Raw genomic sequence first — 14,097 nt, forward strand, 5'->3', positions numbered from 1 at the left:
TCGGAATCACGCCTATATTTAGCTAAAGTTTAGTTGAGGCTTCACAAAGAAGAAACAAAAAAAACGGTATTTTAAAAAATGGGAAAACATCAAGAAGTAGACCAAATATTTGCAAGTCCAGATGCCCATAGCCCCACATGGGAGGAAAGTATGATTTGAATAGAAGTAGAGGGCAAAGTTGTCAGAAAAAAAAAAAGATGGGAGTTCGCCATTAAAGCTTAGGACTCTGACATAAAAGTCAGAACCCCTCACTCGCTTTGGAAGAAAACCAAATAAAAATCGAGTACCATAAGCCAAACCCTAACCAACCAACCCCATCATTCACTGTACGGACTTTCCCTCCACAACGCCCGAAACCAGGTTCCACTTCCACCCATCAATCATTCCCCCCTTTTCTCTTGTTTTCTTGCGCTTTCTTTCCCTGTATGTCTCGCATATACGCGTATACATGCATACAACATGGGTTCATGTAATCATATATGTTTATGTATGGTTTTTTTCTTTTTTTCTTTTTTTTTTCTTTCTGTCTTGGAGGTACCCATGTATGTATGTTTGCATGAATGGGTTGTTATTGGAGATGTTGATGGAGTGGGTTTTGTGGGAATTTTTTTTTTACAAACTCGGTTTTTTGATTTTCTCTCTTTTGGGTTTGAATGGTTTGTTCTGTTTGACACTTTGATCTGAATATTGTATATATTTGTTTGTGTTCAGCAATTTTTGACGAGGATCATGTTGTGGATTTCAATTGGGTAACTTTGAGTTGTGTGATGTTTTCGACAAGTTTTAGAGGGTTTTCTTTTCTGTGGATGATTGGGGAGAAAATATAAATCTTCATTTGTGGTATTTGTTGAATTTCCTTTTCAATTTGTTGGCCCAGTTTTGTTTTGTTTTTTTTCCAGTGGAATTTTTTCCTGAACTGGTGTTTCTTTGTTATAAAAAGCTTCCCTATTTTTCTGAAAAATGGGTTTTGTTTTTGGAAAGGGGAATGATGGAAATTCTTAGGCTATGTTTGGTTCCAGGAAAATTTGAGGGAAAATATAAGGGAAAGGATATAGGGAGGAAAAGTAAAAAGAAAGAAAGAAAGAAAAGAAAAATTTAAAGTTAATAAATTATTTTTATATACTTTTTAAAATTGATTTCACTTAATTTCTTCTATTGTATAAGGATTAAATAATTTTAAAATGCATAAAATTCTAATTAATTTTAATTTTAATTTTTTATTTTCCATGAAACCAAATATGAGAAAATCATTTTCCTTGGTATTTTTTTTCTTTCCTTATTACTTTCCGGAACCAACATAGCCTTAAGAACTCGTTTTAACTGATTTTGGGATAAATGGTTTGAGTGACCCCTAATTTCTTTCTTTTTTTTTAATCTCAATTTCAGTCCAATTCCTTGCTGAAATTTGAAAACCAAACCGAAGTCCAAACTCTGCATTAAGATGTTGTATGCTTATGCAATTTAATGAGCATCATCATAGTCTAATTGCAGTTTGAACACTTCCACTTTACATTCATACACCGATGGCCTGATATATGTGATTCGCTATTTTATGTGTATTAATGTTTGATTCCTTTGATTTATATTGATGAATTGAGGGAAAGCAAGTTAGAGACTTGGTGGTGGAAATCCCCATTTGATTGAGAGATATGGATAAAAATGAGGAAGCTTAAAATGAAAAATCATTAACTGCAGAGGAGGAATGCAATCGATGCTCTGTTTTCCATAGTATTTCAAATGCATTTATTTTGTTTCTTGTTGTATTTATATGTTGCTATTTGTTTTTATTGACCCTTTTGATAGTTTTTAGCATGTCTATAAATGAATCTGTTTCTGTACTTATTTTCTTTCTATTATCATCTGGTTTCAGATGATAAATTTATGAGAGGAAGTTGTGGTTCATAAATGCCCAATTAGGATCTGGTACACAGTTTGGTGTGGGAAGTGTGTTTTTAGTGTCAACAATGAAAATTTTAGTCTTGGAGGACAAATATCTCGGAAAAATATGCTTCAGGAAGGTGTTAGGGAATGAAGGGTAATTTTTTAGGTGCAATTGGATTCTAAAGATATCGGAGTTTTTTGGGCACATTGTATGTATGTCAACTAAGCTTTATGTTAAGAAGTCAACAAGCTGTTAGTTTGGTTCCATCTAAATAGTGATCTGGGATTGAATTTTATTTGTAGGTAGGGAAGAGAACAACCATTATCCAGCCATGCTATTAAGTTCTTGCTTTTTCCATTGATTCATTCTAGATGATAGATTAAGGAGATTTGATTTATGCAGAAGATGTCTTTCTGGATGGAGTTTTATTGAATCTGTTTTTTTATATTTCTTATCTGAAAATCATAAAATTGCAGGGCCATGAGTACTGTTGCTACATCAAGTTTGCTTTCACGCATTTGTTTTTCAATGTGATTTTTACCTGTCCTTTACCTTGGAATTGTGTTTGAATTAATCATGCTGTTTCTCATTTTGTTCACATTGAAGGATAGCAATGGATCATCAAGGGCATGGACAAACCCCAGTAATGGGAATGGCTGGTAGTGCAGCTCAGTTGCCATATGGGACAAACCCTTATCAACATAACCAAATGGGTGGAACCCCTACTTCCGGATCAGTAGTGACATCAGTTGGGACCATTCAGTCTCCAGGGCATCCAGCAGGAGCTCAGCTTGCACAACACCAGCTTGCTTATCAGCATATGCACCACCAGCAGCAACAGCAGCTACAGCAACAACTCCAGTCTTTCTGGGCAAATCAGCATCAAGAAATCGAGAAGGCTACTGATTTTAAGAACCATAGCCTTCCCTTGGCAAGAATCAAGAAGATCATGAAGGCAGACGAGGATGTAAGGATGATATCAGCCGAGGCACCAGTGGTATTTGCTAGGGCATGTGAAATGTTCATTTTGGAGTTAACTTTGCGTTCTTGGAATCACACAGAAGAAAACAAAAGGAGGACTCTGCAAAAGAACGATATTGCTGCAGCTATCACAAGGACTGATATCTTTGACTTTTTGGTTGACATTGTGCCAAGAGAGGATCTCAAAGATGAAGTACTCACGTCAATCCCAAGAGGAACCATGCCAGTTGGGGGGGCCTCTGACACAGTCCCTTACTACTATATGCCTGCTCAACACTCGCCTCAGGTTGGCACGCCTGGAATGATCATGGGCAAGCCTGTTATGGATCCTGCTTTATATGCCCAACAGCCTCACCCCTACATGGGTCAATCAATGTGGCAATCACAGGCACCACAGCAAGAGCATTCACCCTCAGATTCTTAGCGGCTGCAGCACATGAGTGAAGGAAGAGGGTAAGAGCTCTATCCCTCTTGATCATATTATGATTGAAGGCTGAAAATCAAAGCAGTTGTTTGGCAGTTGGTCTAATTGCTTGTGCTGCAATATTTTCTGCTCACTGTTGAAAACATAGTATGTTTAGTCTCATAACCTTACATTTTCAATGCAAATCTTGGATGGTGACGGTGTGGTTGATCAAGTCTAGTAGCATCCCATATTTTGTTACTAATACGTATGTTGGATTTGTTAGTTCAACACCTTAGTACTTATTGCATAAACGATTTCCATGCCTCACCCTTTTTGGTATGATAAGTGCAGCCCAGTCTAACTCAACCGTAATTCATTCGTTTTGTCTGTTGAAATGATGGAATCTTTCCACAATTCCTGATTATCCATGTTCATTTTTGAAATTGAGAGCAATCTCAACAGGAGAGTACTTCTCATTTTTTTCAAACAAAATCATGCTCAAATGATTGTCAGCCCATGTTTAGGGCGAAGGATTTTCTCACGACCCTGTAAAACAAATTTTTTTCCCTCATGTTCTTCAAGGATGGCCTGTGAGGATCATAGTTTGAGTTCTTTGTTCTTATTGTTTTGCTTTGGTTTTGCAGAATTTTGGTTCATCAAAACTTCTGGTGAACTCTGGCAGAATGAAAGTATAGGCCTTCTCTACTAATGAACGATCAAGATGCAAGCTGAAGAAAAGCATACTTTTGTAAAGAAAATGCTTGAACATGGCAGCTGATTTTGATTGAATCTATCCCTTTTTTTTTTGGTGGTAGAATCTTACATTTCCAGTCAGTAATGTATTTATATGTCTACCTTCAGCTGCCTAGAATGAAACTGTAGTTTTGTTCTTTACGCTACTGCTCTTTTTCGCTTTATTTTAGCTATCATATCTCTGCCAGCTATGGTTTGTTTGAATAGTGTTGAGTTTCTTACTGCAACAGAAGTCTCTGAAATTTTGGACTGCTGGTGACACTTAGTATTTGTTGCAGCCGAGATGAATGAGCAATGGCTCCCTTTCTGGTTAATTCTTTCACCATGATTGAGAATAAGGAGGATTTCACTATATTTACTGCCAATTTTTCTATATGTTCTGTTTGGTTGTCAAGAAAGTTCTAAAAAATCCTGGGATCACTTCAATCTCAGCATCTTGTAAGATTCTAAGCTGAGGGGACAAGATTCTACACCATCCACGGTTCACTCCAAACACCCTTTCAGGGGAATGGAAGTTAGAGAATATATGGTCATCAATCCGCTGTTTTCCAGGAACAGAAAGAAAATTGCCATGAAAATTGGTAAAACTAGTCATTTTCTTATGGCTTGTTGAATTAGTATTTCTAGCAGGATTGAAGAACCAGAAGGATTCAACACGGCATCAGTTCAACCTCATGAACTTGCCTATTTATATAGCCTAGCTTGTCTCACTTCAACTTCATTGCTTCTCCATTGACAATCCAGTGTAACAGAAACGACACAGAAGAGGCCTGGGTGGCAAAGATTCAGTCGTCATACCATCTCTGTCATTCTCCAATTTTTTTTTCTTCTTCTTTGTTTGCTTTCCATCGTGACAAAGGGTTCCACTTGCACCTGAAAACAAATGAAATTATAAATGGAAACAATCTCCATCACTTCCATGCTTGTGTCCCAACCTTTGATTGGTGAAAACTACTCGTGGAGCAGGGGCTATGCTTGTAGCCTTGCGTGTAAAGAACAAAGTGGACTTCATCCATGGATCAATTATGAACTCTTCAACCTGCGACCTATGGAATCATTGTAACAACATGGTAAAATCTTAGATCCTCACTTCTTTATCTTAAGATTTGGCCAACATTGTTATTTACATAAATCAAATGTCAAATTCTTCTTGATGGAATGAGGATTTTTAAATTTGAGTTGTGTTCTTTTTATATATTATTTTTTGGGCATATTTTATTATTATTACTAAATAGGTAAATAAATGGAAAAAAATTGTGATAATTACCATAAAAATACTATTATTCTTTAAATTTAAATAAAAAATATTAATTTTAATTTTTACTATAATTTTACGATTTTACTTTTTTTATTTCTTATTTTCACTATCTTTCTTCTTGCTCAAAATAAAGGTATACGGTGAAATTTCAAACTTATCGGGAAAAGATGTATTTAGTTAAAAATTAAGGAGGTGAATCATCGTAACCTAAAAATTACGATGACCTAAGTTTTTATTTATTTATTTATTTATTCGAGTCAATATCAGCTGGCGTGGACTGTTTTGAACTCAACCCACCTCTCTTCAACGTTACAAATCCGGGATCTTTCTGCACACATTCCGACCACTCTCTCATCACCTCGCCGCTGCAACTCGTATCCGTACAGTTTCCGATGGAATCTACGGCCGGGTACTCTCAAGCTTCTCCTTCCTTCCTCTCTTTCACGATCTTAGATATCAATAGCTTCCGGTATCATTTACTTTGGATTTTTGTCTATTGAATACTTGGCTTCCAGGCTTATCCAAATTCAATGATTTTTTTTTAAAATATATTTGTCGCTCTCTATATGGAGTAGGCGATCACCGTTAGGGTTTTGCTATTATATACTGTACCGGCTGTAGAGTTTGCTTTGCTGTTGTGCAAAGTGTTCAAATAGGTATGGCCCTTATTCTGTGTTAAATGTTATACTTCTTTCGTTCATGTATTTGAGATTGTTTTAGTATGCTTCCAGTACTTTCAGAAGCACCTTCTTTGTTTTGGTTCGACTGTGATTATGGTTATGGTTGGACGTATTGGCAGAATACTAAAAATAATCTCAAGGAGTAACCATCGTTAGAAGATGGGATGTTGGTCAAAGCTTAGGTTTGGATGGGTTCTTAATGGCCTTCTGGCAATTCAATTGGGATTTTGTGAATGATGGGGTGATGGATTTTCAAGGAGTTTTCCGAGTGAGGCAGGTTTGAGAAAAGTCTTAATGCTACATTTTTTGTGTTAATCCCAAAGAAAGGGGTGCAGAGAATCTGAAGGCTTGAAGCCTATTAGTTTGATGGGTGGTGTGTGTAAGATTCTAGCGAAAGTGTTGGCAAAGAGATAAAGTGGTGGGGAAAGTAATCTCCAAATCCCATAATGCTTTTGTGGAAGGAAGGCAAATCCTTGATGCAGTGCTCATGGTGATAGTGATGCTTGTGGTCTCTTGTGTAAGTTAGACATAGAAAAGGCATATGATCACATCAATTGGAGTTTTCAGTTCTGTAGAAGATGAATTTTGGTCAGAAATGGATATAATGGATTAAATGGTGCATATCTTCTACAAAGTTTTCTGTGCTTACTAATGGCATCTCTTCTGGTTTTTCTCAAAACTCAATGAGTTTGAGTCAAGGGGAGCTTCTATCTCCTTATTTATTTATAGTAGCAATGGAGGCTCTTAGTTGTCTTCTTAAAAGGGTTAGGGAGGGACGTTAGCTATTAGGAGTTAGAGTGAGGGGAGTAGGTGTCCCATTTGTTGTTTGTAGATGATATTTTTGTTTTTTTGTGAGGCTTCTCGAGATTAGATGGTTCATTTAAGCTGGAAGCTCATGTGGTTTAAAACCATATTGAGTTTGAAAATTAACTTATAAGAGAATGAGTTGCTTCCAATTGGAAGGATGGAGAATGCAGGGAAGTTGGCCTAGAACTGGGGTTCAAAGTATGAGGGCTTTCATCCACTTACATGGGTCTTCCCTTGGGCGTACCTATCAAATCAGTGGTGACTTGGATAGGTGGAAAGAGCGGTTTATGGAAAAGACAATAAATCTCTAAGATGAGAGGATTATGTTAATCAGGAGCACATTATCCAATTTGCACATATACTCTATGTCATTGTTTAGTATTATGAGGAAAGTTAGATTGAGGTTTGAGAAGATTTAAAGAGATTTCCTTTGGAAAAGAGAGGCTTTGGAGAAAACCGCATTGAGTGAAGTGGTCTACTGTTTGCTTGGAGAAGAGTAGGGGGGGATTGGGCATTAGATGTCTTTCTTCACTTAATAAGTCTCTTTTGTGTGAATGGATTTTGTTTATACTAGAACTTCCTTTTTTATGGAATATGGAAAAATGATGGAGTTTTGGAAGGATAGGTGGTGTGGGATTATCTTTTGTGCGCTTCTTTCCCATTGTTCCATGCTTTGGTCATATCACAAAGAGATTTGGGTGGCAGATTTATGGGACTAGACAGGTGAGAGGGGTCATTGGAACCCTTGTTTTGATGGAGGTTTAAATAATTAGGAATTGGACAATGTTGAGGAATTCTTCTCTAGTTTGTAAGGAATGTTGATCAATAGTGAGGGGGAGGACAAGGAGGTATGGATGGATTCAAGGAATGAGAGTTTTTTTCATTGTTTTGAAATGTTGTCTTAGGATAAGTTGGAATCCATGGGTACCAACTTCAATCAATCAGTCCTCTGGCTGTACTTATTTTCTGCAATTTTTTATTAAGTACCAACTTCAATCCTTTTATAAATTTTCCAAAAAAGATGCCATCAATCATTCTAGAACATAGAAATGCAGTATTTACCAGAAATGTCAGTGAACATTGAGATTGCATGCCTGAAACTATAGTTTCATCCTTGAATTCAATCAAGTCTCAAGATAGTAGAGATGCATCTAGATTCTTGGTTTGAAATAGAATTGCAACCTATGTATAAGGACTATTCACATGAGTGAGTGAAGCGGGTGGAAAAAAAAAAAACAATTTTAGAGGATGAGATTTACACTCTTCTAACATTGGGGTAAGATGGGTTTTAGCTGGTGGGCTCATTAATTCCCTTAAATGGCACATTATAAACTGTTAGCAGGTGGGCTCATTAACTCCCTCAAATGGCACATTATAAACTAGTTTTAAATGTGAAAGGGTGTGACCCTTTTCTTTCTCTCCCCATAATTTATGGAAGGTGATTGAATGCACTTTGGTATTATGTATAAATATTCTCTTCATATTTGGAAATCTCCTAGTTTTAATTTGTAACTAATAATAAAAGAGGATAGAATTTAATTTTTATTTACATTAGGTTTTTCTTGTTTTTATCAATTATATTGCCTTTTTCAAGTACCCTTAGCTTTATTGGGTTTTAATTGATATTTTTGACAGTTAGCCTCACAGGAAAAATGGGAATAAATGATAAGAAACCTTTTAGATTCCTAAAATAACATTCTTACATAGAAATTTTCGATGTTGTCGATTATGGAATCCCATGGGAGCATCTTACGGTAATATTGGGCTTAAGAGAGGTTGTGCTTTTGGTGGTGGTTTCTCTTTGTTCTTAGGTGCTCTTTCAGGCTGGTTATCTTGGGGTTGGTCGGTTAGTTAGGGTGGTTGGTGTTTGCTTTCTCTTTTCTTTCTCTTCATTTTGCTTGCCCTATGGCCATTTTTGTATACTCGATGTGTGCTCTGTTGCGCCATTTTGCGAGCACTTTTAATATATTCTCCTTTTTTGCCTATCAAAAAAAAAAAGGCTTAAATAGGATAATAGAGATCATGCTAATGGCCATAGTTTTCATGATTCTTGATATCTGATGTATAGCTGTCTATAGATGTTTATATCTAACCTTTTGTGGTAATCCAAGTGCTGATTGGTTTTACTGGACACCTAATACGATTCCATGCATATCTTTGATATTTATTAAGGTGATATTTGTGTTAGACAATATTTACTTCTAAAAATAAATTTAATTGGTGGAATACGCTTGAAGTGGTGGAACAAACATGTTTTTGCCTTTATATTTTCTTTTTTGAGGAATTTAACTGGTTCCAACCTATTCAAGAATGAATATAATCCAGAGTCATCTGACAAACTACATGGGACTGCAAACATTTTTTGTTGGAGTTGCATTTTGTATGATTTGATGCTCTGATCTGTGATGTTTCTGCTTAGCTCTTCGCAACCAGAGAAATCTATGGGGCATTCAAGAGACATTGTTTGAAGATTATGCATATAGTTAAATAATAGTAGAAGATTGCTGCTTACAAAGTGCTCATTGAATTGCTCCAGATTTAAATCCAAAACACTCAAATGATCACATGCAAAACATGGGTAGAAAGAATAAATATTGAGACATGTATTTCATCATAGGATTAGTGCTTTGTTTTGACTTTTGCTCTCTCTAAGCTTACAATCTCTTGTCTAAGTAGGAAAGATGAATATTTGTCACTAAAGCTTCAACTCATCAACAAAGGAAAATTTGCTTTTTTGAATAATAATACTTTTTTCATTCAGAATTTAACGCACTATATTTTCAATCATGGTGTACTTCCAGGCCTTCTCATATCCATGGAACAAAAAAAAAAGAACCAAAGCCTGTTGGTCCTCAGCCGCAAGTACTTGCCGTGGCCCCTCTCAATAGCATGCCATATATTGGCCCTGATATGTCCTATTCATTGCCAACTGAAGCAGATGGTGGGGCTCCACAAAGAGTTAGGCCAGATATAATATTTATGCCTTTTGGCCCAATGGAGGAAGAGCCAGATATAGCTGTCACGAAAAATGGAGTTGGGCTGACAGGGAGTGCAGCCATGGGAAAGGTGGGATCAAGTTTTGGACTGGTTGACATTGGTGAGTTTGAGGATTCATATCTATTCCGTGTGTCCCTCCCAGGGGCGGCAAGAGATGAAAGTAAGTTGCAAACTGCAACTAGCATTTCCTTAGTTACTAAATCAAAGTTGCTTTCTATTGTCATAAGAGTTTTAAATGATAGATAAATTCCTTTTAATCTGTTGTTGAAGGAGCACCCATAGTTAAATCAACATGCTTACCTTATTTACAATTTTATAGAAAGAACCATAATTCGAAATGTTTTATTCAACATCAAATGCCTTATTACATTGTTGACCCCACTACCAGTTCTGATCACTGACTTTGCTACTGCAGGAAGATTCAGTTGTGATATTAAACCTGATGGCAAAATTTTGATAAAGGGGGTAACAACAACAGGTGAGAAAATAGTGTGCAGGAACTTCCAAATTTTTAAAATGCAAACCCAAAATCTATGCCCGCCAGGGCACTTTTCTATCTCGTTCCAGCTGCCAGGTCCAGTTGATGATCAACAAATCTCTGGTGGTTTTGGAATTAATGGGATTTTTGAAGGGATCGTGAAGAAAAGATAACCAAAAAAAGTACTTGGTCAGCATACACCTGCCTAAAATGAGGACCATGCATCGGTAAGAGGATTCAAATTGAACACACCACAAAGACATGGGGAAATTCAAGAGAATGTTGATCTAAGTGGTGAAAAGAGACATGATTCCTTATGATTCAACATAAAATATGGACTTGAACCGAGCTGAAGAAAATAGCATTCACTGAGCCAACTCGAGCCAACTTTAATCATTGGAATTTGCAGAGGTTTTGTTGAGTTAAACATATACTAATTTTTGATAAATTTTTAGATGGAAATTTTAGTACTTTAATTTACTATCATTTTCATCTGTTTGGGATATAATGAGTTTTGAGAATTGAGTCTTTTGTCTTAAACTTGTTTTATCCCTATATTAGAGTTGTATGAAAAACTTATTTTTCTCAGGATGTACATTCAAAGGAATGTTTTGAGCAGCATGAATTAAGATTGGGATATTCTTTACCTTTGCTTTATAAGTATTGTAGTGAAGTTGTGAAAAGTTTATTAATTTCTTTTAATTTTGTTGAAGTTATGGAAAGTTTATCAATTCCTTTTCCTTTTTTTAATCAAAAAAACTATTTTATTGCATTTAAATGGTAAGTATAAAGAAGAATGTGTAATTTTTCCTGCAATTTTAAATTCTTCTACACAAAGTTTTATAAAAAAAATGAAAATACTAATCCAAGAGACAAATCTATCTACACTAGTCAAAATGGTTAGGACAAACTCGATATAGTTCAAGAAGATAAAAAAATCTCTTCAAAAAAAAAAAAAAAAAAAACGAAATGTCTTGCCCCATGTTTTACTAATGCTTTCACCACACCATTGCCTAAGTGACAAATCTTATGGAAGGAACATCTCACCTTTGAAGGAATATCAATAATTTGGCCTAACCATTCATCAAATTTCCATGATCCTCTTCTTTCTTTGTTGCTCATGATTTGATTATAGCATAATCTCCTTCTACTTGGAGATTGAAGAGGCTAAAGCTTTAGTCTGCAACAAATCCTCCAAAATGTTTAGAATCTCTACCTGAATGGCTGAAACCTGACTTGCAGGTTTGGAGAAAGCTACTACCACTGTCCCAAAGTAGTTGTTGAGCAATCCTCCTTTCCTAGCTGCCATGGGTTACCCAAAGAACACCCTTCAAAATTTAGCGTAAAGAAACTTACTAAAAGCGGTAAACATTCAGGTAGTGTCTTCTTAATCAACCTCATGGTTCTACACACTAGGTTCTGATCAAACACAATGAGCTGAAATTTGTACTTGAAAAAGCTTCATTAATAGAATCCTGAAAGGGAAAAGTGTAAAACAAGTCCCAAACTGCTTCCAAATCTTCTATATATCCTAAAAATTTCTTATATTTGTTCTCTGCCAAACAGTCCAAATCAGAGTGAGGCTAGTAATACACCAATCTTATCTCAATGAAGACCCCCAAAACCTTTAAAGGATATGATCAACAAGGAAGTCCCCCAAGGTTGGAGGGCAGTGTAAAAAAACATGACCAACAGATTCCTACTCCCCCTACATATGACCTACTCAAGCCCATCCCATTTGTTTACAAACCTTTTGACCTACTCAAACCTATCCCTTCCCTTCTATTGCTGATTATCTCTTTTGGAAGGAATAGCAAGAGGAAAGATTGGGGTAATCTTGCTTATGATTGTTTTGTAGGGTTAACTTTTTTTTTTTTCGATAGGCAAACAAAAATCATTAACAGCTCCCAGGAAAAAGGCCACCAAAGGACATAGGACTTATACAACAACATGGAACCCATATCTATATATCTCCTAGATTACAAAGAATTTGCAATGTTACTATAAGCATTGAAATACTTCTTGGCATAGATACAGCTTCGAGGGGAAGGTTTTTGGTCATTCTCGGTAATGCAATTATCCCGTAGTGTTCTTTGTGGCATTTCATAACGGCCATTTTGTTAGCATAGGCTATAAGAAAGATGTTTTGTTTTAAGTTGTGTATAAGACATTATTACTTAAGCATTGGTGGAACTGACCAAAATATTCTAGAAACAGTGCTCTTTTTTTATTGGCATAGCATTGTGGGACAACTCTATTTTCATAGCAACAGAGAAGACCATGGTGACTTTTACTTCGTTGTTCATCGTATTATCCCCATTCATACTGTTCACAGTACATATTGACATATTCATGAAAATTTTCACACAAGAATATGGGTTCTCTGATTAGCGTTTCATTTATGTTTGTTATATTGTATCTTTAAATGATCTCCATTATATTAGTTTTATTTCTTGAAAGCAGTTTCCTTTCATCTGTTTTTGGACCAATTGGAGAAAGAAACCTGAGCAAAGCTTAGGGCTAACTGAAAGCTTTTTGAGAGGTAATAAGCAAAGTTCCAGTTTTGTTTCACTTGTTCTGGGATTATTTGGATGAAAGAAACGTGATTACAAATTAGAACTAGTCAAAAGCTTTTGGAGAAACAATCGGCTTTGTCATAAAGACAGTTTTTCTTTTTCTTCTTTGGGAGATTTTTTATATAAACTTGATGACTTTCCTGGATACGTGAAAAGTTTTTGGCATATTTTTACCTGTGCCAACTTAAATTTGTCTAAGGGAGTGCAGTATGCTGGTAGCTTAGTTCCATCTAAATCATTCTTTATGTCTTCATTCTCTTTTTGGTCAACACTCTTATGCTTCATATAAAAAAGAATCTACAGAGTTGAACTGGGATTGCCTGTCAAAAACTATAAAGAAAAAAAAAAGTTGAAGTGGGATCAAGATCTGTTCTTATGTAGGGAACAGAACAACCACCACCAATACTCCCAAGATAAAGCCAGCCCAGGCCAGGGCTTTGCTATGCATTTAAGTGCCCCTCATGTATGTAAAGAAAAGATTTGTCTGGAGGGGAATTATTTATGGGCAGTTTTGTCTTGGTAGCCGATGGTTGAAAGGGTCTTGGATTATAGATCCCATAAGGGTGTTGGGTTGCCTTCTCTCATGGAAGTCTATGGATTGGAAGCTGGCCAATGGAGGATCCTTTTATCTAGTTGATCTCATTGGGGATTTTATGCCTTCTTGAGTCTTGTTGGATGGTTCCCTGGGTTTGGAAAACCAAAGGTTTCTGCTTCTGAGGGCTTTGTTTACTTGTGAACATTTTCCTTGTTTTATCTTTTGTTTACTTGTACATCTTTCCTTTATCTACTGTAAGACAAGTATAGTTGTTAATAAAAATGTATGGGGTAAAAAACAGAGCCAACCAGCATTGGACCATGGCTGTTGCTATGCATTCTACTACTTCTGTTAATTCTGGATGATGGAACAAGGAGTTGAATTTTGTAGAAGTGTCTTTGTTTATAAATTTCATTGATAGGTTGGGATTGATGGCCTTTTTTTCTCTTCTTCTTCTTATATCTTCTTTTTGTCCACTCATTCAGTGTTCTTTGCGCACCACCTTTGTTGAAGGGTTGCAAACCTCTTAATCTATTCCTGATTTTCCTGTCAAAAAGAAAAAAGAAAAAAGAAATAAATAAAAAAATCACTACCAGCAGCAACAACTATTGTTCCATTCTTTCTTGAGAAATCAGCAAAGAGAAGGATATTGATTTTAAGAACCAAAGCTTATGTTGACAAGCATCACAATCAGAGATTGATGAGGATTTAAGGCTAATATGGCTGAGGCAGTTGTAAGTGCCG

General features: G+C 36.1%; 2 protein-coding genes across 5 annotated transcripts; both read left to right on the forward strand.

Annotated features, from left to right (window-relative positions):
* The first annotated feature begins 244 nt into the window (after window positions 1-244).
* On the forward strand, window positions 245-4,168 carry LOC117929736 (nuclear transcription factor Y subunit C-9). Of its 4 annotated transcripts, none has more exons than XM_034850132.1 (3): window positions 245-360; window positions 2,489-3,316; window positions 3,914-4,168. In XM_034850132.1, the coding sequence occupies exon 2, from the start codon at window positions 2,496-2,498 to the stop codon at window positions 3,285-3,287; it is 792 nt and encodes a 263-aa protein (XP_034706023.1). In that variant the 5' UTR covers window positions 245-360; window positions 2,489-2,495; the 3' UTR covers window positions 3,288-3,316; window positions 3,914-4,168. The 4 variants fall into 4 exon arrangements, with proteins under 4 accessions (XP_034706023.1, XP_034706024.1, XP_034706021.1 ...); XM_034850133.1 differs by having other exon boundaries at window positions 2,494-3,316; XM_034850130.1 differs by lacking the exon at window positions 245-360 and adding an exon at window positions 393-487 and having other exon boundaries at window positions 2,494-3,316.
* Window positions 4,169-4,355: 187 nt separating this feature from the next.
* LOC117929739 (alpha-crystallin domain-containing protein 22.3-like) lies at window positions 4,356-13,716 on the forward strand. Its single transcript, XM_034850136.1, has 4 exons — window positions 4,356-5,092; window positions 5,548-5,689; window positions 9,569-9,924; window positions 10,180-13,716. The coding sequence occupies exons 2-4, from the start codon at window positions 5,673-5,675 to the stop codon at window positions 10,413-10,415; spliced, it is 609 nt and encodes a 202-aa protein (XP_034706027.1). The 5' UTR covers window positions 4,356-5,092; window positions 5,548-5,672; the 3' UTR covers window positions 10,416-13,716.
* Window positions 13,717-14,097: the final 381 nt, after the last annotated feature.

The sequence above is a fragment of the Vitis riparia genome, chromosome 14, assembly GCF_004353265.1.
Source record: "Vitis riparia cultivar Riparia Gloire de Montpellier isolate 1030 chromosome 14, EGFV_Vit.rip_1.0, whole genome shotgun sequence".
NCBI lineage: Eukaryota > Viridiplantae > Streptophyta > Magnoliopsida > Vitales > Vitaceae > Vitis > Vitis riparia.

Bases quoted from the DNA above. Each gene is read 5' to 3' on its own strand.
- LOC117929736 (XM_034850130.1), top strand. From the start codon at position 460: ATGGGTTCATGTAATCATATATGTTTAT. The intron at 488-2,493 runs GTATGGTTTTTT...ATTGAAGGATAG, and splicing joins ATGTAATCATATATGTTTAT to CAATGGATCATCAAGGGCAT.
- LOC117929739 (XM_034850136.1), top strand. The intron at 9,925-10,179 runs GTAAGTTGCAAA...TTGCTACTGCAG, and splicing joins AGGGGCGGCAAGAGATGAAA to GAAGATTCAGTTGTGATATT.